This window comes from Myotis myotis, unplaced genomic scaffold, assembly GCF_014108235.1.
Source record: "Myotis myotis isolate mMyoMyo1 unplaced genomic scaffold, mMyoMyo1.p scaffold_m19_p_3, whole genome shotgun sequence".
Taxonomy (NCBI): domain Eukaryota; kingdom Metazoa; phylum Chordata; class Mammalia; order Chiroptera; family Vespertilionidae; genus Myotis; species Myotis myotis.
In genome coordinates, this window is record NW_023416335.1 from 40,988,311 (window position 1) to 41,015,914 (window position 27,604).

The 27,604-nt window shown below is 40.1% G+C and overlaps 1 protein-coding gene across 7 annotated transcripts in view; it reads right to left on the bottom strand.

The window, feature by feature from the left end:
• The window catches only part of DNAJC3 (DnaJ heat shock protein family (Hsp40) member C3), a 79,465-nt gene that overhangs the window by 38,086 nt on the left and 13,775 nt on the right, over positions 1 to 27,604 (bottom strand). For 4 of the 7 annotated variants that reach the window (XM_036300184.1, XM_036300188.1, XM_036300187.1 and 1 more), the window contains 2 exons: positions 17,691 to 17,801; positions 8,167 to 8,291 (listed from right to left, as the gene is read on the bottom strand). In XM_036300184.1, the coding sequence (XP_036156077.1) occupies positions 8,167 to 8,291; positions 17,691 to 17,801 (236 nt within the window). The remainder of the gene's footprint in view (positions 1 to 8,166; positions 8,292 to 17,690; positions 17,802 to 27,604) is intronic. The other 3 variants (XM_036300189.1, XM_036300190.1, XM_036300185.1) reach the window with 2 other exon arrangements.

Genomic DNA, 27,604 nt, shown 5'->3' on the forward strand with positions numbered 1-27,604 from the left:
GGTGTGCTAGCAGCAATTAAGGCCCAACTACAAAAGGAAGGCACATATAACCCATACTGGGGACATCCCTGGAGAACCTGGCTCAGATGGCCAGTGAGACTGTGCCACTTAGACCCATAGGACACCTTTTACATAAGGCCACTCTGTCAAGACTGGGAGACATAGCAGATTTACCTAACACACAGAAACAAACAAAGTGAGGAAACAAAGAAACATGTAAAAAATTCAAGAACAAAACAAAACTCCAGAAAAAGGACTAAATGAAATGGAGCACTCTACCAGATAAAAGAGTCAAAATACTGATTTAAAGGATGCTCAATGAACTTGGGAGAAGAAAAGATGAACTCTGTGAGAAGTTCAACAAAAAGATAGACAACATATTTTTAAAAGGATATAGAAAACATTAAAAAAAACCTATCAGAATTAAAGAATACAATAACTAAAATGAAGAGAACAGTAGAGGGTATCAACAACAGATTAGATGAAGCAGATAATCAAATCAGCAATCTGAAAGAGAAGGTAGTGAAAAAACCCAATTGGAACAGCAAAAATAAAAAAGTTTTAAAAAATAAGGATAGTTTAAGGAACCTCTAGGAAAACATCAAGCATACCAACATCCATATCTTAGGATTAAAAGCCTATTTGAAGAAAGGAGTTAAAAACCTATTTGAAGAAATAATGACTGAAAACTTCCCTAACCTGTCAAAGGAAATCAACATAGAAGTCCAGGAAGTGCAGAGAGTCCCAAACAAGATGAACTCAAAAAGGCCACAAAAAGACACGTCATAATTAAAATGTCAAAAGTTAAAGACAAAGAGAGAATCTTGAAAGTAGCAAGAGAAAAGCAGATAGTTAAGTACAAGGGAATTCCCATAAGACTATCGGTGAATTTGCCAACAGAAATTTTGGAGGCCAGAAGGAACTGATATTAAATAATCAAAATAATGAAAAGCAAGAATTTACAACCAAGATTCCTCTACCCAGCCAGGTTTATCATTTAAAATCTGAGATAAAGAATCACCACCAAACCAGTATACAAAATATGTAAAAGGGACTTCTTTAAGTAAAAGGACCAAACATGTGAATAATTTAGAAAAGAAAAAAATCTCACTAACAAAGGCAAATCCTTAATAAAAGCAGTGGATCAATCCTATATAATAAAAGCCTAATATGCAAATTGACCAAAGGCGGAATTACTGGTTGCTATGACATGCACTGACCACCAGGGGGCAGACGCTCAACGCAGGAGCTGCCCCTGGTGGTCAGTGTGCTCCCAGAGGGGGAGCGCCGCTCAGCCAGAAGCCGGGATCACAGCTGGCGAGCACAGTGGCAATGGCAGAAGCCTTTGCTGCAGGAGGGCGGTAAGGAGCGAGGGGTTCCAGATTGCGAGAGCCCAGGACTGCAAGATGTATGTCTGACTGCCGGCTTAGGCCCAGTTCTCTGTTTGAGAACTTTTGCCCTTTAATTTGCATTTAAAATCGGTTTCTTTAAATATTTCAGTTACGAGTTCTGAATAGTGAAGACATAGCAGATGCTGCAGGCACTCAGTATTGGCTCCCATCCCTTCCCCCCACCCGTCCCCCAGGCCTTACTTCTTCGAGATACAAGTGGGCAATCTGCACTAAGTAAGTGGCTCCCATGTCAGGTGTCAGCAGACTCAGGCCTGAATGCAGTTGGATTTAAAGCAATGAAGCCTGGTAGCTTTCATGACAAGACGTGTACATTTAACCATGTTCCAAGGAATTCCAATGACTGTGTCCAGACCCATCAGGCAGTACCTCAGAGGCGACATCAGTCACTTCCCCCGTGTACTGGCATCTTGGGGCTGGTTCCCACCAGTCCACCCTGCCCTAGACCTGTGCTCTGCAGAAGAGCCAAGGCCCCACTTCCCAAGGGCCGTGATCAGGAATGTCCCGGCAAGTGGACATGTCCTCCGTGATCAGGATGTCCCGGCAGGTGGACATCCCCCAAGGGGTCCTGGACTGTGAGAGGGCACAAACCAGGCTAGGGAACCCCCACCCCCAGTGCACAAATCTCATGCACCGGGCCTCTAGTAAATTATAAAGCTAGTACAAAGGTTAAAAGAAGATCATGTGTAATTACAACAATAAATTTAGGAATACACATAAACACACATAAAATAAGTAAAAAACAACGCCAAAAACATAAACATGGAGGAGATGAGTAAAAATTGTACTGGTTTTAGAATATGTTCAAACCTAAGTGACCATTAACTTAAAATAGACTACTTTAAACATAACTTGGTATATATAAAGCACATGGGAACCATAACCAAACATTTACAAGAAATATACAAGAAATAAAGAGAAAGGAACCCAAACATAACACTACAGAAAGTCATCAACATACAAGGGAAGAGCCAAGAGAATAAGAACAGAGAACCATAAAAACAATCAGAAAACAATTAATAAAACAGCAATCACTAAAAACCTATCAATAATTTCTTTAAATGTAAATGGACTACATGCTCCAATCAAAAAACATGAGGTGGCTGAATTGATTAAAAAACAAGGCGTACATATATTGCCTATAAGAGACCCACCTCAGATCAAAAGATGCATACTGACTGAAAATAAAGGGTTGGAAAAAGATATTTCATGCTAGTAAAAGTGAAAAAATAAAAAGGTTGGGGTAACAATATTTATATCAGACAAAACAGACTTTAAGAAAAAGGCCTGGTGCGGCTCAGTGGTTGAACATCAACCCATGAACTAGGAGGTCACCAGTTCGATTCCCAGTCAGAGTACATGCCTAGGTTGCAGATCAATCACCAGTAGGGGGTATACAGGAGGCAACCAATTGATAATCATCACTGATGTTTCTATCTCTCATCATTGATGTTTCCCTCTCTCTATCCCTCTCCTTTCCTCTAAAAATCAATAAAAACATTTTTTTAAAGAAAAAAAGCCATAACAAAGGATAAGGAAGGGTATTTCATAATGATAAGGGGATTAATACAAGAATGTGTAACTCTTAAAAATATATCCACACCAACACAGGAGAACCCAATATATAAAGCAAACTTTGACAAACATAAAGGGAAAGATCAGTAGTAATACAATACAGTAGGGGGCTTTAACACCCCACTGGAATCAATTGATGGATCACCCAGACAGAAAATCAACAAGGAAACTGGCCTTAAGTGACACATCAGATTGAAGGGATTAAGTTGATATTTTTAGAACATTTCACCCAAATGCAACAGATCATACATTCTGTTCAAGTGTACATGGAACATTTTCCAGGATATATAACCTACTGGGAACAAAACAAGTCTCAGTAAATTTAATAAGACTGAAATTATATCAAGCATCTTCTCCAATCACAGTGGTATGAAATTAGAAATCAATCACAAGAATAAAACTGAAGCCGAAACCGGTTTGGCTCAGTGGATAGAGCGTCGGCCTGCGGACTGAAGGGTCCCAGGTTCGATTCCGGTCGGGGGCGTGTACCAGGGTTGCAGGCACATCCCCAGTGGGAGATGTGCAGGAGGCAGCTCATTGATGTTTCTCTCTCATCAATGTTTCTAACTCTCTATCTCTCTCCCTTCCTCTCTGTAAAAAATCAATAAAATATATACTAAAAAAAAAAAAAAAAAAAAAAAAAAAAAGAATAAAACTGAAAAACACAAACATGTGGAAGCTAAATAACATGCTACTAAACAATTAATGGGTTAACAACAAGATCAAGAAGAAAATCAACATATACTGAGAGACAAAAGAAAACGAAAACACAACCACTGAAAAAATCAATGAGACACAGCCAAAGCAATTCTAAAAGGGAAATTCATACCAATGTAGGCCTATGCCAAGAGACAAGAAAAATTTCAAATAAACAATCTAAGTTTACATATGGGAGCATTAGAAAAAGAAAAACAAAGTGATTAGAAAGAAGGAAATAATAAAGGTCAGAGTGGAAATAAATGAAAGAGACTTAAAAAAAACAACAGAAAAGATCACTGAAACTAAGAATTAGTTCTGTGAAAAGATAAAGAAAATTTAAGGACCTTTAGCCTAATTCATGAAGAAAAAGAGAGAGCCCAAATAAATAAAATCAGAAATGAAAAAGAAGTATCAATAGACATCACAGAAATATAAAGGATTATTTTAAAAACACTATGAAGGCCCTGGCCAGGTGGCTCAGTTGGTTGGAACATCATCCTGTACACCAGAAAGTTTGCGGGTTCAATTCCCGGTCAGGACACATGCCTGAGTTGCAGGCTCAATTCCCAACAGGGAGTGTGCAGGAGGCAGCTGATCGATGTTTCTCTTTCATCGATGTTTCTATCTCTCTCTTCTCCCTTTCTCTGAAATCAATAAGCACATATTAAAAAAAAAAATCATATACCATGGATCAAGTGGAATATATTCCTGAAATGCAAGTTTGGTTCAATATTCACACATCTATTAACATGAGACACCACATAAAACCAACTCAAGAATAAAGATCATATGATCATTTAATAGGTGCAGAAAAAGCATTTGACAAAATCTAGCATCCACTTATGATAAAAACTCTCAGCAAAGTGGGGACAGAAGGAATATACCTCAACATAATGAAGGCCATATATGACAAACCCACAGCTAGCATCTTACTCAAACTTTTTCTTTAAGATCAGAAACAGGGTAAGAATGTCTACTTTCACCACCTTAATTCAACATATTATTGCAAGTCCTAGCCATAGCAATCAGACAAGAAAAAGAAAGAAAAAGGCATCCAAATTGGAAAGAAGAAGCACAACTGTCATTATTTGTAGATGACATGCTATATATAGAGAACACTGAAGATTCCACCAAAAAACAATTACAATTAATAAGTGAATTCATTAAGCAGGATGCACAATTAATATTCAGAAATAAATTCTATTTCTATACAGCAATAATGACTACCAAAAAGAGAAATTAAGAAAATAATACTATTTACAATTGCATCAAAAAAATAAAATATCTACGAAGAAAGTTAAGAAGGAACTAAAAGACCTTGGAAAACTATAAGACACTAAAGAAGACACACAAAATGGAAGGATATACAATGCTCTTGAACAGAAACAATTAACATTGTTAAAATGTCCATACTATCCAAAGCAATCTATAGATTCAATGCAAACCCCATAAAAATACCAATGGCGTTTTTCACAGAACTAGAACAAATAATCCGAAAATGTATATGGAACCAAAGAAGTCAAAAGCTATCTGAAGGAAGAATAATAAAATTAGAAGTATCATGCTACCTGATATCAAACTATACTACAAGGCTATATAATCAAAACAGCATGGTACTGGCACAAAAAGAGATTCATAGATCAATGGGCAGAACAGAGAGCCCAAAAATAAATCCACACCTATATACTCAACTAATCTCTGACAATGGAAGCAAGAATTTACAATGGGGTAACAATAGTTTCTTCAGTACATGGTGCTGGGAAAACTGGACAAACACATGCAAAAAAAAAAATGCAACTAGACCACTTTCCTATACCATATACAAAAATGAAATAAAAAGGGATTTAAGACTTACATATAAGGTCTGAAACCATAAAACTCCTAGAAGAAAATATAGGCAGTGAACTCTTTGACATCGCTCTTAATAATATTCTTTTGGATATATCTCCTCAAGCAAGGGAAACAAAAAATAAATAAATAAATGGAACCACATCAAACTAAAAAGTTTTTGCACAGCAAAGGAAACCATCTGAATGGGAGAGTCACCAATGATACATCTGATAAGGAGTTAATATCCAAATTATGTAAGGAACTCAAACTACTTAACACCAAAAAAACAAAAAACAAAGAATCTGATTTTTAAAAATGAGCAGAGGCTCTGAATAAACATTTCTCCAAAGAGCATATACAGACAGCCAAAAGACATATTAAAAGATGCTCAATGTTACTGATCATCAGGGAAACACAAATCAAAATCACAATGAGATGTTACCTCACACCTGTCAGAATGGCCATCATCCAGAAATCAACTAGCAAGTGTTGGTGAGATGTGGAGAAAAGGGAACCCTCGTGTACTGTTGGTGGTATGGTGAATTGGTACAGCCACTATGGAAAACAACATAAATACAACTACCAATTCCACTTTTGGTATTGATATGAAGAAACCCAAAACACTATTTTGAAAATGTGTGCACCCCGATGTTCACTGCAGCATTATTTACAGTAGCCAAGATATGGAAGCAGAGTAAATGTCCACCAACAGACGAATAGACAAAAACGATTTGGCATTTATTTATATATACATTGGAGTTTTACTCAGCCATGAAAAAGAATGAAATATTGCCATCGGTGACAACATGAATGGACCTAGAGGGTATTATGCTAAGTGAAAAAAGTGAAAGAAAAATAACATTTGATTTCACTTATATGTGGAATTTAAAAAACAAAATAAACAAACAAATAAAAAAACTCACAGATATAGAGAACAAATCCATGGTTGCCAGATCGGAAGATGGTTGAGGGGGAAGGGTGAACAAGGTGAAAAGAATTAAGAAGTACAAAATTAAGAAGTATAAAAATCATGGGGATGTAAAGTATAGAATAGGGAATAGAGTCAATAATCTATAATAATAAAAGTGTAATATGCTAATTAGACCAGACAGCCGAGCGACCTTCTGGACGTCCTTCTGGACAATCTTCTGGATGAAGCTGGGGCTTCGAGGGCTGAAGCAGCCGCCGCAGCTGCGAGGGCCAAGCCCCTTGCATGAATTTCATGCATTGGGCCTCTAGAATTCTAATAACTGTGTATGGTGTCAGATAGGTACTTTGACATGGCTCTTAGCAATATTTTTATGAATCCTTTGTAAAGTATATAAATGTCTAATCACTATGTTATATACCTGAAACTAATATTGTATGTCAACTGTAACTGAAAAGTTAAAATTAAATTTTAAAAGAGAGAAACTACATACATATTCCACTAAAACTTTTATGTTACTTTTATGATACATAAAATTTCCCCAATTCCCTGTTAAGTGCATTAATACACATAAAAAGCAATATTAAAGCTTCTTCAATCAGCTAGTAGCTACTATAGTATTAGGATAATGAGCTACTTAACCTTTGTGAAAGGTTGTGCTTAGCTAGATAAAGTAATATGTGAGAATAAACAAGTCATCTTTTCTGTCAATAAACAGTTTAAGCAGCCGCCATGTTGGCCACATGACTTGCAGCTCCCTGGGGGCTGCCATCTTGAAACAGCAAAGGCCAACTCTTCCTTTTGAATTAGCCAATTGAGCAAGACTGTGCGCCTGAGCTCCAATCAAAAGTGAGGGACAGGTCACGTGTGCCAGGGATTAAAAAGCCTGCTAGGTGTGCGCGCGCTCCAGACCATGTGCTGAGTACCCTTCTACATAGAAGTAAAGATGTTTGCCTTCCTGCCTGGCTCCCGAGTATGTTTTGTGTTCTACCAGGACCCCTGAATTTGGGACTCGCCTTATTTCTTCCAAACAGATTAAAGAAAATTAGATACTTGGGAATTCCATCTTAAAATAATAGTAACATTTCAAACCAAACATTCACCCATACCTAATTATCTCAAATTCTGTTTGGAATATGGCAGGTTATAAACAATAAATGAGTTATCAAATTAATTTTGAAACCATCTAATTGGCCCTATTATTTTAAGCCATTACACTGAGCTACCAATTGTCAAAATATCCCATCGGTTTGTAAATACCTCCACTTCTGAAGTCTGTGTGTTGGTTCCAAGGGAGAATACTGTCTAATTCACTACAAACCACTGCTTAGTTATCTCCTTTTCTTTATTGTTCCTGCTACTGACTAATTGAAACTGTCATTAGTAACCTGACAGCCTCTTAATTTAACAGCCTCTTCATCAACTCATTTCTCAGCCTCACTTCTTGGCGCCCTGCACTCCATCCTCCACACAGAGGTCTTCCTAAATGACAGAATGAACATCACTGCCATGCTTCTAAAAATTATCTAATGTACCCACTGTCCCTCTTTCACAGACCTTTGATGTCAGGGACTTTAGAGGGTTCTTACTGCCCAGTCCACTACATCATAGTGGCTTTCTATATCCTCCAGCCATGCCTACCCAGCATGCCAGTCCTCACCTTAACAAATTCCCTCTTCCACATTCCCTTAAATTAAACCTTAAAGAAAGTTTAGATGCACTTACTGCAGTGAAATCCATCTTCAATTCAATCACTTTAGTTAAATCAGGAAGTGCTGCTTTTGATTTTCCCATAGCTAAAAAGGCAGTAGCTCTTCTATAGTAAGCAACATAGTTATCTGGGTCTCCATCTGAAAATTAAAATAATAAATATTAGCGCTCAGTAATTTATTTTAAAAAACCAAGTCACCTAAACAATATTAGAATTTGCAATTCTATTAAGAAAGGTTAATTAAGAAAAGAATTTCTTCATCAATAATGAATCGTGTTGCCTAGCAAGATCACTGCAAATAAATCCAGAACAAGGGTCAGCAAACCGGCCTCTCAGCCAAATCCAATCCACAAACTGCAAGTTAAAAATAGTTTTTACATTTTTAAAGAGTTGTCAAAAAAAAAAAAGAAAGAAAAATATTCAACAAAGCCTACAATATTTATTATCTAGCCCTTGAGAGAAAAAGTTTGCCAAACTCTGGTCTGAAATACTAACTGTATTCAACTCATAACTTTGTCTTTACTGACATTTTCTTAAGTAAAATACTGATTGAAAATATGGACTATGAACTTATTCACAGGATTTTAGAAAATTATAGACTTCCAATTAAATTGATATTGTGCAACCTCTGCTCCTTCACAAACTCCAACTAAAATGGCAGTGAAGAAATAAAGGTACAATCCTTAGACAAAAAATGAATGAGACTAAAGAGCAAAACTAGAGAAGTCAAAAATATCTGAACAAAGGAAAGCAGATGGATGAGTTAAGTTTTTGAGCTAATTCCACTCTGCTCAGCACCTACAAATTGGGGAAGGAATGAATTCAATTAGAAGCAAACCTCGTGTTGCTGAACAAACCTTCCAGAAAGCAACTTTGAAATATAAACATATATATATAAAAATGTTAAAATGATCTTGATCAAATCTGGCCATCTTATCTTTTAAAATACATATATGCACACAGAAGTCCATCATTTTAAAATTTACCACTAAAACTCACTAAAAGTTCTATCCTTCAAAGTCCTATCATTTAAAACGAAGTAAAAAAAAAAAAAAAAAAGTCCTATCATTTGAAAAACATTACAATATGGAAATCTATATGGCAGAACAGTATACCACAGTTTTGAGCAGTTGTAAATGGCACTGAAAACTACCTGAAGTGCTGCTGGGGGAATGTGAGGCAGGAGGAAAGAATACCATATGTGCAAGAAGATATACAAATGGTCAATCAGCATATGAAAAGATGCTTAAGATCACCAATCATCAGGGAAATGCAAATCAAAACCACATCGAAATAATACTTCATACCCATTAGAAGAAAGGGAGGGAGGGAGGGAGAAAGGGAGGGATACTATTGATGGAACATAAGATGGTGCAGCTGCTGTAGGGGAGTTCCTCAAAAATCAAACATAGAATTACCATATGCACCACCAATTCTACTTCTGGGTATATACCCAAAATATTTTCTTCTTTAAACTGTCCATGTATTCCAAAGTGTTTCACAATGAACATGGAGTATTTTCATATTCATTAGTTTAAAAAAAAGAAAAAGAAAATCTCCATGACTTATTTACACTAAGCAAAGACTAAGAAATACTAGAAATAACATGATTTAAGGCTTGGCATTTAAACCACACACCATTATCTTGATATATTCAAAATTCTATTATACCATATATATACTAGTATATATCTACATCCTATATAATAAAAGACTAATATGCAAATTGTCCCCTCGACGGGGAGTTCGACCGCTCACTATGACGTGTGCTGACCACCAAGGGGCAGTGTGGAACATGGCAGGTGTCGGTGGTGCAACGCTGGCAGCGGGTGGTAGTGGAGGCACTGCTGGCCCCAATGGGCCCAGATGAGAGCAGTACCAGTGGTGGCGGCTTGGGGCGGGGCTGCTGCCCGGCACCCAGGCACTGAGGGAGCCGGATGGGAGCCCAATCATCCTGCTGATCGCCCTGTAGACAGCAACCAGGCAGGGCTGCCATCTGGCTCCCAGGCACTGAGGGAGCCAGGTGGGGACCCAATGACTCAGGCGGAGGGGGGCAAGTGGGGGCCTGGGGGCCCAGTTGCTGCCCAGGACCCAAAGGTCAGCTGGGACCTGCCCTTTCATGCCAGATGCTTGGGCTTTGATCACCGGCCAGGCCTAGGGACCACACTCATGTACGAATTTCATGCACCAGGCGTCTAGTGTGTATGTGTGTGTGTGTGTGTGTATATATATAACATACATATGTGTGTGTATATGTATGTGTGTGTATAGATGTGTGTGTGTGTGTGTGTATATATATACATACATATATATACACACACATATATATCTTACTGCACCTAACACCACTCCCAATATCAATTATTTATATACACACTTCTGTCTAGAGAAAATAAATTCCTTGAGTGAATTCGTTTTCGTGTGTCCATAGCTAATACCTGACCATTCTCCCACATGAAATTAGCAATGGCATTTTCAAAAGCAGATGTGGCTAATTTTAAACTTTCAAGGAAAGAAAAGAATGCTTATGGCTAGCTTTGGGGTATTTTATCAAGAAGGCACCATCAGTAAAAATTGCACTGGACTTTCATTTGGAAAAAAATGACAATTTCACACAAAACGAAAAGAGAGCCCACTGTATGGGAGAAAATATTTGGCAATGACACATCTGATAAAGGGTTAATATCCTAAATATATAAGGAACTCATACAACTTAACAAAAGGAAGACAAACAATCCAATTTAAAAATGGGTAAAGGACCTAAATAGACACTTCTCTGAAGAGGACATAGAGATGGCCAAGAAACATGAAAAAATGCTAAAGTCACTGATCACCATAGAGATGCAAATTAAAACAACAATGAGGTATCAACTCATACTTGTCAGAATGGCTACTGTTAAACCAACAAATGACAAGTGCTGGCAAGGATGTGGAGAAAAGGGAACCCCAGGGCACTGCTGGTGGGAAAGCAGACTGGTACAACTATTATGGAAAACAGTATGGAGTTTCCTCAAAAAATTATAAAATTTTTTTATAAAAAAATTATAAAAAAGAAAATTATAAAAAAGAAAAAATTGACAATTTCAGTCTGTGCAGGAAAATCTCCAAAGAGGATTATGTATGACATAACTTTTGTATTAGGTATTTGATTATACACATATTTAAAATGTCTGTATAAAATATTTCTGGGGCATTCACTTTCATTTATTTTACTATGCAATTTTTAGGTATTTTACTATTCAGTTTTTAGGTATTTTACTATTCAGTTTTTAGGTATTTTTAAGACATGAAATGGAGTTGGCAGCGGGAAGGCCGGGGAGGGTTGGGGGGCAGGAGGTAGGGGGGGGAAGAGATCAACCAAAGGACTTGTATGCATGCATATAAGCATAACCAATGGACATAAGACAGTGGGGGATAGGGGAGGCTAGGGGACTGTCTAGGGCGGGGGGGGGGGGCGGAATGGACACATATGTAATACCCTTTGTAATACTTTAAGCAATAAAATAAAAAAAATAAAAATAATTTTAAAAAAGAAATGGAGTTGGGACCCCATTTCAATGTGTAACACTGAACCCACAAAAACAAGGAATCAAATGACAATGGCTCAATACATGAATCATGTACCAATTTGCTTAGTGGTATAGAGTCACTTGAATGGCAAAATAGAATAGCCTAGCTCTTCACCTTAAAATACCAACAGTTCTTAGAACTAGTGTCCCTTCCTATATCATTGTGTATAAAGTAGCAACTGAACAAGGATTAGTTTAAGAAATTCGTGCTTTAAATTTGGCATTTAAACCACACACCATTATCTTGATAAATACAAGATTTGATAACCTCAAAAAAATCACTTTTCCTATTATCCACTCAATATACAATTCATTATTTAAATTACTTGCAAGCCTGCATATAAATACGTGAGTTCATTTTAAAACATGTCATTCAAATTGTTACACTTGTTGATTAGAAATTTGAACATGAGGGATAAATTTAAGATTTAATCCTAAAACTATCAAACAATTCAAATATGAGAAAATTAGCCCTAATAAAGAATATACAACTACTATCTGGAGAAAATACATCAGGAAGTCAATTACAAATGATGTTGTAAACAGTGGTAGCAGGAAGCAGAAGAACACCACCCTTGCCTGGGTACAAAAATTTTTCTTTATTCAGGCTGCCAGCTAATCCAACTCTACCTCCTTCATTCACTACAAACTTTACCTGGGCACCAATCAGATGTTAAAATTAAAAAATGACAACAGTAAGAAAAAATAGTACCTATCCTTAAGAAGTTCACAATCTTTTGACCTGGAATGTGACCTTTGGAAGGTCACCAGAGCATTCTCTGTTTCCTTCTGTCTAAATGTGAACAGGAATGCTCATTCCCATTTCACAAGTGATGTTCAAATGTCATGAGAAAGCACTATATGCTTAAGTGACAAATAAAAGTAGACTTGGGGTGTTTTTTAATTTGGCAAAACTACATAAATGTAATACTGGGGGGTTTTTTACCAAGCAAATGGAGAAACCTATCATTTCAGACATGCCCACCATTAAATCTACTTCAGACACTCATTCCTGCCAAACAGGAAGAAGACACTATGTAAGGTCTATCAAAGAAATGATTTCACACCCTAGAATACATTTCAGACACACAGAACATAAGACATGATGTGGGAATGAGAGGTGGGGCCATCTTCACACCTGCACTGTGGTTTTCTCTAATGATAAATCTCTAAATAAAACTCCTTCATCACATTAAAATGGTTGCAACTGTTTCAGAAGACTATTTGAAAAGTGATAAACTACACTCTTTCTTAAATCAAAAATGTTTCCAACAGATCAAGACTATTTCCCAATCAGTTCTAAATCTTAAAACCCCTGCCAAAAAATATTTATATGACAGATTCAAAAATATTTCAAAACTAAATCACTGACAGATCTGTGCCACAAGGTAGAAATAATTACTTGTGTTACTATGCAGTTTCAATACATAAACCTTTTATTGTGTAAAAATGTAATCATAAAACATACCATGCCCAAGTAATTATCAAAACATTCAAAGTAATTTTTCAAAAATAAAAATGGAAGGGTGTCACAACCATAAATAATGTCTGCAACATTATAAAAAATGATTTGTTGATACACAACATGCTGCTGGCCAAATTCTATTAAAAACTTTAACATCATCATCAAAATGTCCATACTATTCAAAGCAATCTATAGATTCAAAACACTCCCCATTAAAATATCAACAGCATATTTCACAGACCAAGAACGAACTCTCCAAAAGTTCATCTGGAATAAAAAAAGACCCAGAATAGCTGCAGCAATCCTGAAAAAGAAAAACACAGTAGGAGGGATCTCAATACCAGATATCAAGCTGTATTACAAAATCACTGCTCTCAAAACTGCCTGGTACTGGCACAAGAACAGACATATAGACCAATGGAATAGAATAGAGAATCCAGAAATCTTCCCAAACCACTAAGCTCAATTAATTTTTGACACAGGAGGCAAGGACATGCAATGGAGTCAAGACAGTCTCTTCAACAAATGGTGTTAGGAAAATTGGACAGATACATGCAAAAAAATGAAACTAGACCACCAATTTACACCATAGACAAAAATAAAGTCAAAATGGATAAAGGAGTTAAACGTAAGACGGGAAACCATAAAAATCTTAGAGGAATCCACAGGCAGCAAAATCTCAGACATATGCCGAAGCAATTATCTTCACCGATACAGCTCCTAGGGCAGGGGTAGGCAACCCCTGGCACGCATGCCAAACATGGCACGCCAGTAACTTTTGCTGGCACTCGAAACCCTCTCTTATAATCTTCTATTTACAATTTTTTTAATATTGACTTTTTTTAAATTTTCAGATAAATTCAGTGTAGGTGCAACTTAGATAAATAAATAATTTTACATAACAAGTTATCTTAAAGATCATAGACATGGATTGACGAGAGAGGGGAAGAGCAATTTCTATGCCTCTGCCTTAACTCTCCCTGCCTTCCTAGATCCGACCAGTGTTTTGGTTTCATCCACATACGCTTGTGAATCTTTGTTTTCAGTGATGAATTTTGTTAAGTCTCACAATAGGAGTAGCCTGGAGGTTGAAAGTAGTAGCTCGTGCATATCTCTGAAGGTCACAAAATATAAACCTGATGTAAAATCTCTGTCATCAGTGATGCAGCAGCAAAAGTCCTACTGATAATATCAAACAGAGTTGTGGGAAGAGCTCAGGAGATTTATCTCAGTGCAGTGGTGGATGCAATGGCGTGAGCACACCCTGCCTATACAAGCTTCCTCAGCACACCGGGAAGTAGCAGCGCCCGCCTGAGTAAGCCCCCTAGAGCCCCTACATAGTACCCTGATCTTTCCTACCATTGGTTGCCCTAAGGATGGTGTAAACTTCTGATTGGTCTGGAATGTTATATATGTTGCTGCACTTACACAATAAACTTAGATCTGTGTCACTGAACCTGGTCTCCGGAGTCGGGCATGCTTCGTTAGGACTCCGTCGGCCTCACCCCCGCGGGACCCCCTGCTTCACAGAGTCATAAAGTTTTCTGTCAGACTATCAGTGTACATGTATACATTAAAAATAAATGTATTTTTCATCATCATATACTGTGTTTTTGTCGCTCGAATGAATTTTATCATTTCTTCAAGGTTCTTCACATACGTACACCTTAAGAGATATCAAGTAGGCGTAACATGTTCTCAAAAAATTAGGGTTGGCACACAGAAGAATTTTGAGTCAGAGATTTTGCTGGTTTTGGCACACACTCACAAAAAGGTTGCCCACCCCTGTCCTAGGGCAATGGAAACTAAAGAGAAAATAAACAAATGGAACTACATCAAAATAAAAAGCTTCTGCACAGCAAAAGAAACCATCAGTAAAACAACAAGAAAACCCACTGCATGGGAGAACATATTTGTCAATGTTATCTCCGATAAGGGTTTAATCTCCAGCATTTATGGGGAATTCATACAACTTAACAAAAGGAAGATAAACAACCCAATCAAAAAATGGGCAACAGATCTAAATAGATACTTTTTGAAAGAGGACATAAGGAAGGCCAAGAGACATATGAAAACATGCTCAAAAAAACTAATCATTCAAGAGATGCAAATCAAAACAACAATGAGGTACCATCTCACACCTGTCAGAATGGCTATCATCAACAAATCAACAAGTGCTGGCAAGGATGCGGAGAAAAGAGAGCCCTCATGCACTGCTGGTGGGAATGCAGACTGGTGCAGCCACTGTGGAGAACAGTATGGAGTTTCCTCAAAAAACTAAGAATGCAATTCCCATTCGACGCAGTGATTCCACTTCTAGGAATATATCCCAAGAAACTAGAAACACCAATCAGAAAGAATATATGCACCCCTATGTTCATAGCAGCACAATTTACAATAGCTAAGATTGGTAAACAGCCTAAGTGCCCATCAGCAGATGAGTGGAGTAAAAAAACTGTTGTACATTGACACAATGGAATACTACACTGCTATAAAAAGGAAGGAACTCCTACCATTTGCAACAGCATGGATGGAGCTGGAGAGCATTATGCTAAGCAAAATAAGTCAGAGAAAGATAAATTTCACATGATCTCACTCATTTGTGGATTATAATGAACAATATAAACTGATGAACAAAAACAGATCCAGAGACAGAGAAGTATCGATCAGATGCTCAAACCTCAGAGGTAAGGTAGGGGAGGGTGGCAGTAAGGGGGAGAGATCAACCAAAGGACTTATATGCATGCATATAAGCCTAACCAATGGACACAGACACCAGGGGGGTGAAGGCATGAACGGTGAGGGGGAAAGAGGGGATAAGGACACATATGTAATACCTTAATAAAAAAAAAAAAAGTAACATCAATTTCTAATCAAAGCTGAAGTTAAAGAAATAAAGTACATTACAAAATTTAGAAGTTGGGAGGTATAAACACTTTTATGAATAAATAAACATTTAACAAACTTTTTATATAATTAGTTTAAAGCAATGTATTAGCACATAGATGACATTTTAACAGAAAAGATTAGCATTCATTTTGAAGTAGCACAGCCCTATGATCTGCAGCAATAACTTGTGCATAACTTGTTAGTCTAGAACAATTCACTGTTAGCTAAAGGCTCTCACCAAATCACTAGGTTACCTGAAGCAGCCAATGTGGCCATACTAAATGTTATGTTTGGTAAATGAGACAACTGCCAAGAGGATCTACACTTCTTTTCTGATAAACATATCTCCTAAGAGATTCAGTAAGCCATGACACCACATCACCCCAACACTATCTGCTATATATTGTCATCATGTATAATTTAACCTTTATTTTCTATAGTTAGTTATGAACAAGTGTTTTACATAAACTAAAATGATGAATGTCTCAAATCACACAGGTCTTCCTCAGAAATTATGATATTTGTACCATTTGAAAATCATTGCTACTCACCAAATTATCAACCAAGTGACATAGCTATTCGAATTCTGGATGCAACCAGTGTTTCACTTTTTCTCTTTACTGAATTTCACAAAAAAATTACTTTAGCTTTACAAGTTTACATCTTTCAGTGTTGACAATAATATTTTACTGGGTATTTTGGGGAAGAGCCAGCTCAAGGATTCTTGAATGGCAGTGATGCTAAAGAAAACTAGGGAGTCATTTTAAATTATTTTAACAATATACCAAGGCCCATAATGTTTCCATTAACTGTGGGATTAAAGAATGCAAATAATAGCCCTAGCCTGTTTGGCTCAGTGGATAAAGCATCAGCCTGCAGACCAAAGGATCCTGGGTTTGATTCTAGTCAGGGGCACATACCTCGGTTACAGGCTCCTCCCCGGCCCAGGCCCTGGTCAGGGTGCATGCAGAAGGCAACCAATCAATATGTTTCTCTCTCATCAATATTTCTCTGTCTTTCCCTCTCTCTTCCACTCTCTCTAAAAATCAATGGAAAAAATATCCTCAGGTGAGGATTAAAAAAATAAAAAAGAATGCAAATCATAAAGTATAAAATAGGTAGAAAGCATAACTTTCTGTGGTTGTAGGAAGAATCAGTATTTTTAAGACATGCTTTATCTAAGACAATAACTGAATATTTTTTAATTACCATGCTGCAGCACTTAAGACAGTTCTAATAGTTACCAGAAAAGTAACTACTAGATTATCTCAAGTCATCAAGAAAATAAAAACGTATTTAGTAAAATCTTTTAAGAGGCAGAAAATTATGTAATGCATTGAAAAAGGTTTTCTGTCAAAATTATCTTGAATTATTCTTGGTATTTGTAGTAGCAAATTTCAGTTACTACCTGGAACATTCTCTCATGCTAAATACACATGCATTCAAGTATTATGCACTTATTTTACTGATCTATTTCACTGAGTATCCTGCAAATATTTTTAAATGTTGTATTTAAGCATTAAATAATGTTTAATTTAAATGTTATTCTAAAGAACAGCTATTAATTCAAATTTACTAAGACGGCCACTAAGTATTTTACTTCCAAGATACAAACCTACTGCAGCATGAAACTGTGATAACGCATCAGCTAGCTGTCCAGCAGCAAGCAGTTTCTTCCCCAATTCAAGATGTTTCTCAACATCTGCATTCACTCCACATTCAGCACCTAAAAACAAATTAAAAAATAAGTTAATTGTCCCTGGACCAAGATTTAATTCTAAAGAATAAAATGTTAACGCTATAATTATCTGTCTCAGAAATTTATCAGATGAGAAAAGTAAAAGGAGCTGAAAAGTGACCTAGAGAAAGTAACAATAAGGCACAAGCATGCTTCATTTTATAGAGTACTAGAGGCCCAGTGCACAAAAATTTGTGCACTCGGGGGGAGGGGGGAGGTCCCTCAGCCCGGCCTGTGCCCTCTCGCAGTCTGGGACCCCTCAGGAGAAAACGACCTGCTGGCTTAGGCCTGCTCCCAGGTGGCAGAGGGCAGGCCTAATCCCTAGCTGCAGCCCCTGGTCGGGCTCAGAGCAGGGCTGATTGGGGAGTTGGGGCGCCGCCCCCTCTCATGCACAGAGCAGGGCGATTGGGAGGTTGCGATGCCACCCTCAGTCATGCTCAGGGTAGGACCAATTGGGGGGTTGAGGCACCGCTCCCTGTCACACTCAAGGCAGGGTGGAGAGGTTGCGGCGCCACCCCCTGTCACGCACAGAGCAGGACCAATCAGGGGGTTGGGGCGCTGCTTCCTGTCACGCACAGAGCAGGGCCAATCAGGGGGTTGGGGAGCTCCCCCCCCACCCCCGTCATGCACAGAGCAGGGCCCATCAGGGGGTTGAGGAGCTCCCCCCTCTCACTCACAGAGTAGGGCTGTTAGGGGAGTTGGGGCACCACCCCCTGTCACCCACAGAGCAGGGCCAATCAGAGGGTTGGGGCGCCGCCACTGTCACACTCAGGGCAGGGCCGATGGGGAGGTTATGGCTCGACCCCGTCACACACAGAGCAGGGCCGGTGGGGGGGGGTTGGGGCGCCGCACCCTGGCACACACAGAGCCACAGGGCGACCAGGGAGTTGGGGAGCTCCTCCCTATCAGGCACAGAGCAGGGCCAATCAGGGGCTTGGGGCGCCTTCCCCTGTCAGGAACAGATCAGGGCCGATAGGGAGGTTGTGGCCCCGCCTCCTGTCACACACAGAGCCGCAGGGCGATCAGGGGGTTTGGGTGCTGCCCCCTGTCACGTTGATCCCGATGCCGGGAGGCCTCTCGGCTCCGCTGATCCCGGTGCTGGGAGGCATATTACCCTTTTACTATAGAGGACAGAGGCCTGGTGCATGGGTGGGGCTGGCTGGTTTGCCCTGAAAGGTGTCCTGGATCAGGGTGGGGGTCCCCACTGGGGTGCCTGGCCAGCCTGGATGAGGGGATGATGGCTGTTTGCAGCTGGTCACACACCCTTCAGGGTGGGGGTCCCCACTGGGGTGCCTGGCCAGTCTGGGTGAGGGGCTGAGGGCTGTTTTCAGGCTGGGACTGAAGCTCCCAACTTCTTCTTTTTTTCTTTTTTCTTTTTTTTATTCTGGGCCAGCTTTAGCCTGGCTCCAGCTCTGAGGCCTCTGCTGCTGAAAGAAGGTGTCTGGTTTGTTTAGGTTCTATAATTGAAACTCTGTATCAACTCCGGCTCTGAGATCCCAGCTCGCTGAAAGCTGGTTTCTGGGGTTTTGTTTAGCTTCTATATTTGTAACTCTGTTTCAAACTGCAGGCTCAGAGGCCGGCAAGGCAGGTGGGGAACGTTGCAGTCCTCCATCACTGAAGCAAGCAAGCCTCATGTTCAGTTTAAGCTGCCTGGCTGCCGGCTGCCATCTTGGCTGGCAGTTAATTTGCATATCACCCTGATTAGCCAATGGGAAGGGTAGCGGTCATATGCCAATTACCATGTTTCTCTTTTATTAGATAGGACTAGAGGCCTGGTGCACAAAAATTTGTGCACTCGGGGGGGAGGGGGGAGGTCCCTCAGCCCGGCCTGTGCCCTCTCACAGTCTGGGACCCCTCGGGAGAAAACGACCTGCTGGCTTAGGCCTGCTCCCGGGTGGTAGAGGGCAGGCCTAATCCCTAGGTGCAGCCCCTGGTCGGGCTCAGAGCAGGGCCGATTGGGGAGTTGGGGCGCCGCCCCCTGTCATGCACAGAGCAGGGCGATTGGGAGGTTGCGATGCCACCCTCAGTCATGCTCAGGGTAGGGCCGATTGGGGGATTGGGGCACCGCCCCGTCACACTCAAGGCAGGGTCGATGGGGAGGTTGCGGCGCCACCCCCTGTCACGCACAGAGCAGGGCCCATCAGGGGGGTTGGGGCTCCATACCCTGTCACGCACAGAGCAGGGCCAATCAGGGGGTTGGGGCGCTGCCCCCTGTCACGCACAGAGCAGGGCCCATCAGGGGGGTTGGGGCTCCGTACCCTGTCACGCACAAAGCAGGGTCAATCAAGGGGTTGAGGAGCTGTCACTCACAGAGTAGGGCCCCTGTCACTCACAGAGTAGGGCCAATAGGGGAGTTGGGGCACCGCCCCCTGTCACACTCAGGGCAGGGCGGATCAGGGGATTGGGGCACCGCCCTCTATCACCCACAGAGCAGGGTCGATCAGGGGGTTGGGGCACTGCCACTGCTGGGCCGATGGGGAGGTTATGGCTCTACCCCATCACACACAGAGCAGGGCCCGTGGGGGGAGGGGGGGTTGAGGCGCCGCACCCTGGCACACACAGAGCCGCAGGGCGATCAGGGGGTTGGGGAGCTCCCCCCTATCAGGCACCAATTAGGGCTGATCAGGGGGTTGGGGCGCCTTCCCCTGTCACGAACAGAGCAGGGCAGATAGGGACGTTGTGGCCCCGCCCCGTCACACACAGAGCCACAGGGCGATCAGGGGGTTTGCGCGCTGCCCCCTGTCACACTGATCCCCGTGCTGGGAGGCCTCTCAGCTCCGCTGATTCCGGTGCTGGGAGGTATATTACCCTTTTACTATATAGAATAGAGGCCTGGTGCATGGGTGGGGGCTGGCTGGTTTGCCCTGAAGGGTGTCCTGGATCAGGGTGGGGGTCCCCACTGGGGTGCCTGGCCAGCCTGGGTGAGGGGATGATGGCTGTTTGCAGCTGGTCACACACCCTTCAGGGTGGGGGTCCCCACTGGGGTGCCTGGCCAGTCTGGGTGAGGGGCTGAGGGCTGTTTTCAGGCTGGGACTGAAGCTCCCAACTGCTCCTTTTTTTCTTTCTTTTTTTTTTTATTCTGGGCCAGCTTTAGCTCTGAGGCTCCAGCTCTTAGGCCTCCGCTCCTGAAAGCAGGTATCTGGTTTGTTTCGGTTCTATAATCAAAACTCTGTATCAACTCCAGCTCTGAGATCCCAGCCGGCTGAAAGCTGGTTTCTGGGGTTTTGTTTAGCTTCTTTATGTTACAATGTTTCTTAAACTGCAAGCTCAGAGGCCGGCAAGGCAGGCGGGGAACGTTGCAGTCCTCCGTCACTGAAGCAAGCAAGCTTCATGTTCAGTTTAAGCTGCCTGGCTGCCGGCCACCATCTTGGCTGGCAGTTAATTTGCATATCACCCTGATTAGCCAATGGGAAGGGTAGCGGTCGTACGCTAATTACCATGTTTCTCTTTTATTAGATAGGATAAGCAACCCAAAAATATACCATATTAACCTAGTCAATGAAAAGAATGTAACCAGTCTACAAAATATAAGGGAAACTATACAACACAGTAGTAGTAAAACTATGTTGAACAACAAAATTAGAACTGCTTTCTTAAACTAGACTCTCACTTTAATGAATATTATCAAGACCACTATAATATTCAAGTACTTGGTGAGCACCTACAATGTACCAGGCACTATTCTAAGTATTTGGGATAAGTGAAAAGCAAACAAAAACCTACACCAGTCACAGTGCCTGGCACTAAAGGAGGAAACAGACATAAGAAATAGGTAAATTACATAGCACGTTAGGGAAAAGTACTATGGGAAAAGCAGAACTGTGTGATGGGGTCAGCAGTGCTGGGCTTCCAGTTTTAAATAAGGTGGTGAATGGTGTGCTTCATTGAGAAGCTGACATTTGAGCAAAGATTTAATTGAAGGAAGTGAGGAAGTCAACATGCAAGTATCTAGGAAAAGAGCTTTTCAAGAAGAACCAGGTCATGTGCCAGAAACAGCAGGAAGGCCAGAATGGCTACCACAGAGCCAACAGGGGAGAACAGAGTATAACATGAAGTCAAAGTAGAGGGTCTATGTCTGGCTTCGGTTTCACTCTGAGTAAAACAGGGAGCTACTGAGGAATTGTGAGTAGAATAATATGATCTGCCTGGCCAAGCCAATTATTAATGTGCTGCCTCTCTGCTTTGAATTCATCTTTTAGTACTTGGCTGTAAAAAAATTAATTTTTTTAAGCATTTCTTTATACAGCACAATGTTACATTAATGGCACTGAAGGAGCACTGCAAGAAGGACACCTTCTGGTTCCCCTTACTGCCTTTACTTTTTTCTGGCTCCTGCTTCATGGTATGCATGGGAAGGACATCCAGTGGCACACTGTCATATGGCTATATGCCCAGGGATCCAGTCCCTCAGCAATCTGGCAGCCTTGGCCGGACACCACCTCCCTACAAGGACACATGCACTCAAGGCTTCATACCCACAACAGCACCCTGACTCCCCCTGTATACAGCTAACCAACCTGGGCTCACCTACTAGTATACTTGAGAGGGTTGTTTCCTGCTTGCCTAGATACTGTGGACCAGCTCTTGCCCCAGCAACTCAGCAAACTTTTCTACCAGCAAACTCAGGTTGCAGCTATATTTTCTTCGATGAGGTCTGAATCCCAGCCAATTGTAAGAATATCCTTTAGAGTTCCCCTTACATGTTTATAGTTACTCTCCTTTCACAACTTAGCATTTCTTTATATTAAACTTCCCTTTTAAATTACTATGTGGTTTCTGTCTCCTGAGACAACACAGACTTATACACATTGGTAATGGGAGTGGTCCCAGGAGACAGACTCACAAAGATGGAATTTGACAATTGGTTTGGTCATGCTGTGAGCTTACTCGTAAGTGCAGTCCTGAGCTCCTTGACAATGAGAAACATTATTAGCAATTCATTGCAGGTCTTGGAATAAAAATTAACCAAGATATCACTGTGGTTTGCAGTGAGCAAGTGCCAACTGAGGCACATGCCTTGAAAACCCAAATGGCTGCTGCTCTAGACCATAAAGAATTGTGATGTGGGGGAGATTCTTCTGAGTACACTAGATCACTTAGGGGAAAAAAAACAAGCTCAGGTATAACTCTCAGCTCAATTCTCTAAGAGTGCCATAGCAGCTCTAAAACAATCTCTTATTTTTTGAAGCCACACAGCTAACTCAGCTGAAAATAAAAAAGTTTACTTTTGAGGGTTGTTAAATTAAAACAATAGTTGAATTCACAGTATCACTCAGTTTCTGCTCTGAAATTTAGGGCATGCATTAGTAAACAATGGAATTCTAAAACTTATAATGAAGACATTTAGTTTGACCCAGATGAAACTAATCAACTTAAGCCCCTTCTGAGCCTCCCTTACCAGAAGTAGCTCGCCCTCCCATATCAGAGAAGACTAGCCTTCCACGGCTTAAAATTCCTAGCATAACCTCACCTAGGACAAATACCATGAAAGGGGATGTCCATAACCACTCCCAATGTCACTAAACAGGTATACACTATGACCAAAGGAAATAGATTATACAGCAAAAGAACTGTAGGACTTTCATGATAAACTAACAGAAACCCTTGGAACATGTGTGGAAGTGGATTCTAAAGGTGTTAGGCCAAGCAGGGTGAAATATAACACGATATCTGATCTAATTCACTGATATGTGCCCACATACTATAGCAGAGGTCAGCAAACTGTTACTGTAAATAAAATTTTACTGGAACACAGCCATGCCCTTTCATCCCACATTTTCTATGGCTTTCATGCTATAATGGCAAAGTTGAGGAATTTTGACAAAAACCATTCAGCCCATAAAAACCAGAATATTTACTATCTGACCCTTTACAGAAAAGATTTGCTGACTCCTATACTGGAAATCCCAGACTTAATTGTATTAGCTTACGCAGATGAAGGTAGCTCTAAAACTTACTTGGTTGGCTGACTCAAATTGGACCCAACAATGACTTATGTTTTAATAAAACTAAGATTCCAGAGAGTTTCCTAGCACAATAAGGAGGAATTCTAAACCTTTATGAGATAGGAAAATTAGACTGGATTTATCATTTACACACCAACCTCCCACTTATGTGCCAAACAGGGTCCAGCAGACACTCTATTTACTAATGTGTTCAGAAATATATTAGTATACCACCTGCAACCTTTTCAAAGCTCTGTGGTCACTCTCTTTTGTAGGACAGGTATGAGTGTAGGGGATGCCACCACTGAGATTGGCTTTCTGATTTCAATGGGAATGATGGGATCCTGGAGTAGCTGAAGCTTAAGTAGCACCCCTTCACCACCACAGACCAGGTGAGCACAACTATAAATGCATCAGCTACAGAGGAGAATATTAACAATCAGGTATAAATTATTTTCTTTGTGGATATCAGTCAACTTCCTTCCCCATGATACCGGTGCCTATGCAACAAACCCATGAACAAAGTGGCCATGGCAGCAGGGATAGAGGATATGAATGGACTCAAAAAACACAGCTACTCTTTACCAAAGCTAATCTGGCTGACTGAATACCTAATTTGACAACACTAGAGAACAAACTTGAGTTCTCAATACAGCAGCATAGGGGTGAAGATGGGGGGACAAGCTAGCCACCCAGTAGCAGATTGATTATACTGGCTCTCTTCCATATGGATCACCTTCACATATTCAGCATATGGATTTTCCTGTAACACTTCTGCCAGCACCACCATTGATAGACTCATCATCATGGCATTCCATATAGCTTTGTATCTAATCAATAAACACATTTACTCATTTCCCAGCAAAGAAAGTACAGCAATTTGCTCATGCCCATAGAATTGGTCTTACAACATACTCTTCACCCAGAAGCAGCATGCCCTTTTGAAAGAGGAATGGCAGCACTAGTTGGGAGAGAGAAACCTAAAAAAACTATGTTGAAGGCTACAGGTTACACTTTCAGTGACAGACCATCAGATGGTGCTATCTCCCTCATAGCCATAATACAAGAATCAAGAAGCAGAAGTGGGGGTGGCTCCTTTTATTATTACTCCTAATAATCCACTTGTAAAATGTTTGCTTCCAGCCCTGGCAGCATGAGCTCTGATGCTTTGGAGTTCTTATTCCCCAAAGGGTAAATGCTTCCACAAGAGGATATACAATGGTTCCAGTGATTGGAAAATTAGAATACCACCTTGCCATTTTGTACCCATTATGGCACTAAAACCAACAGGAAAAAAAAAAAAATTAAATGTCAATTACTAAAGACCTTTCTTGCCGCTACACAGTGGTGGTTACCCAGAGGATTCTCTAGGGTCTTAAGTACTTCTAATACCAAAAGTTAAAGAAAACTACAGAAAACGGAACAACTAAGCACTATGATCTTTCAGGATAAAAGTTTTCCTGATGGTCACACCATCAAGTAAAGAAGCCAGAGTAGCTGAGAGCAGAAGTATGGAACAGCAGTGAAAAAGAAAGCCATACATATCAACAACCTCATTACCAGACACAAAGACTGCAGTAGTCTTGTATATTTTCTCTTTGCTTGTTGTACACGTATGTATTTGCAAATATAGTCAATCCTCACAATTCACAGATTCTGTACTTGTGAATGTGCCCAATAATAACATTAATTTGTAACCCCCTAAAATTTAATTATAACCCCAAAATTAATACTTGGGGCACCATGGCAGTCATTCAAGGACATGTGCATGTGCAGAATGATGAAAAACTTGAGTCACTTGTAGTACAAATTCCCAAGTCAAGCAAGGCGATACATTGCCTTCTTTCAGTTCTGAGTTATAAATAACTGACCTTTCTATGGTATATTTAGGATAGCGGTTTTTCACATTTTTGTACTTTTTGTTCACTGTTAAAATGGCCCCCAAGTATCATGCTGTCTAGTGTTTCTAAGTGAAAGAAGTTGTGATGTTCTCTTCCATAGAAAATATGTGCTAGAAAAGCTTCATTCAGACATGAATGATAATGCTGTTGGCCATGAATTCAAAGTTGATAAATCAACGATATATATTAACTATTTTAAAACAAAAACACACATAAAACAAGGTTATGTTTTGATCTGTTGACAAAAATGTAGTGACCTGAGTCTTACAGAATACTATCCAGTGTAGTAATGACTTCACAGAACCTAACTACCACAATAACTATACAGAATCAACTGCATTGACCATATTTTCTCTAGTTTGCATTTTTACTTTATATACAATTGTTGAAATTAACTTTACAATTTAGTCTTTATGTAACTGAATGCTAAGTGGGATAGTAATAAAATAATAGTAATTTATATAGCCAGTAATGGACACAATGAGTTAGAACTGTGTCTTTTCAATTGGGGTACAGGTGGGAATTTCTTCACTTATAAGAATAGTTGTATCTTGCTAGGTAGGAAATACAGTTGTTTTATTGTAGTGGAGTCGAAATGTGTGTAGAAGGGTGCATATGAAAACTCAGTAGCCAGAATATCTCTCTTTTACAATGAACAGGATGAAAGCTATGATGCTAAAGGGACATTGTAGGGGGGAAAAAATCAGAGCAGTAACCACTTGGGAAAGTGGAAGAAAGGATAGACTGGGAAGGGGCAAAAGAGAACTTTCTGGGGGTTCAATAATGTTCTGATCTTGATAGAGGTTTGTTACACAGGTATATGTAGTTATCAAAACTCAGCAAATGCAACTTAAAATATGGACATTGCCCTAGCCAGTGTTGCTGAGAGGTTAGTGCATCAGCCCCGCACACCAAAGGGTCATGAGTTTGATTCCGTCAAGGGCACATACCTGGGTTGCCTCCCTGCAATCCAGGTATGTGCCCTTGACTGGGAATCAATGTGCCTCTCTTACACTGATGTTTCTCTTTCTCTCTCTCTCTCTCTCTGTCCCTCTCTGAGTCTCTCCCCCTTCCTGCCTCCCTTCCACTCTCTCTAAAAATCAATGGAAAAAAAGATCCTTGGGTGAGGATTAACTAAAAAAATTTAAAAAAAGGACATTTTATTATGTATATAAATTTTACACCCAAACAGCTGTTTATGATATGTATGTTAAAGTAATTAGGGACATGTGTACCGATGTCGTTTGTAAATGTAGTTTTTTAGAAAGAATAATGGATGGATAGAGAAATACCCAGATGGATATGTGTTAAAGTCTATTATAGTAATTATGTTAATGGTAGAATCTAGGTAATGAATACAGGAGTATATACTATAAAATTCTTTCAGCTTGCAAAATGTTTAGTAATAAAATGTTGGGAAAATATACAATAAAATCAGTGTTATGATGGGGGAAACACACACAGGGTGCTATGAGGACACAAGTTAAGGTACCAAACATCTATAGCCAAAATTAAATACAATTTAAAATTCAATGTCTCAGTCACATCAGTCACAGTTTAAGTACTGCATAGCTAATGGCTAGTACATGGATCAGTGCAGATGATTCAGAACATTTCCCATTATCACAGAAACTCTCGGGCAGTGCTTCCGAGGTGGCAGGAGTTTTCCTGAGGTCTCACCTGAAACCTGAAGGAAAAATGGGAAGAATATCTCTATGTGAAAAGGCTGAAGAGGGAAATCAACATTCCAAATGCAAAGATCATATGTAAATGCCCAGTAGTCAAAAAATTAATGAGGTTTTCATAGAAATTAAAACCAAGTATTGCAATAGCTCTCCTCTCCATCATAATTTAATTATTCTGGAGTGGGTCATTTTAAGTGCTGGGTGATTACAGTAAATAGCCAATAGAGAAGGCAGAAACCAATAAAGTATCTGTTACAATA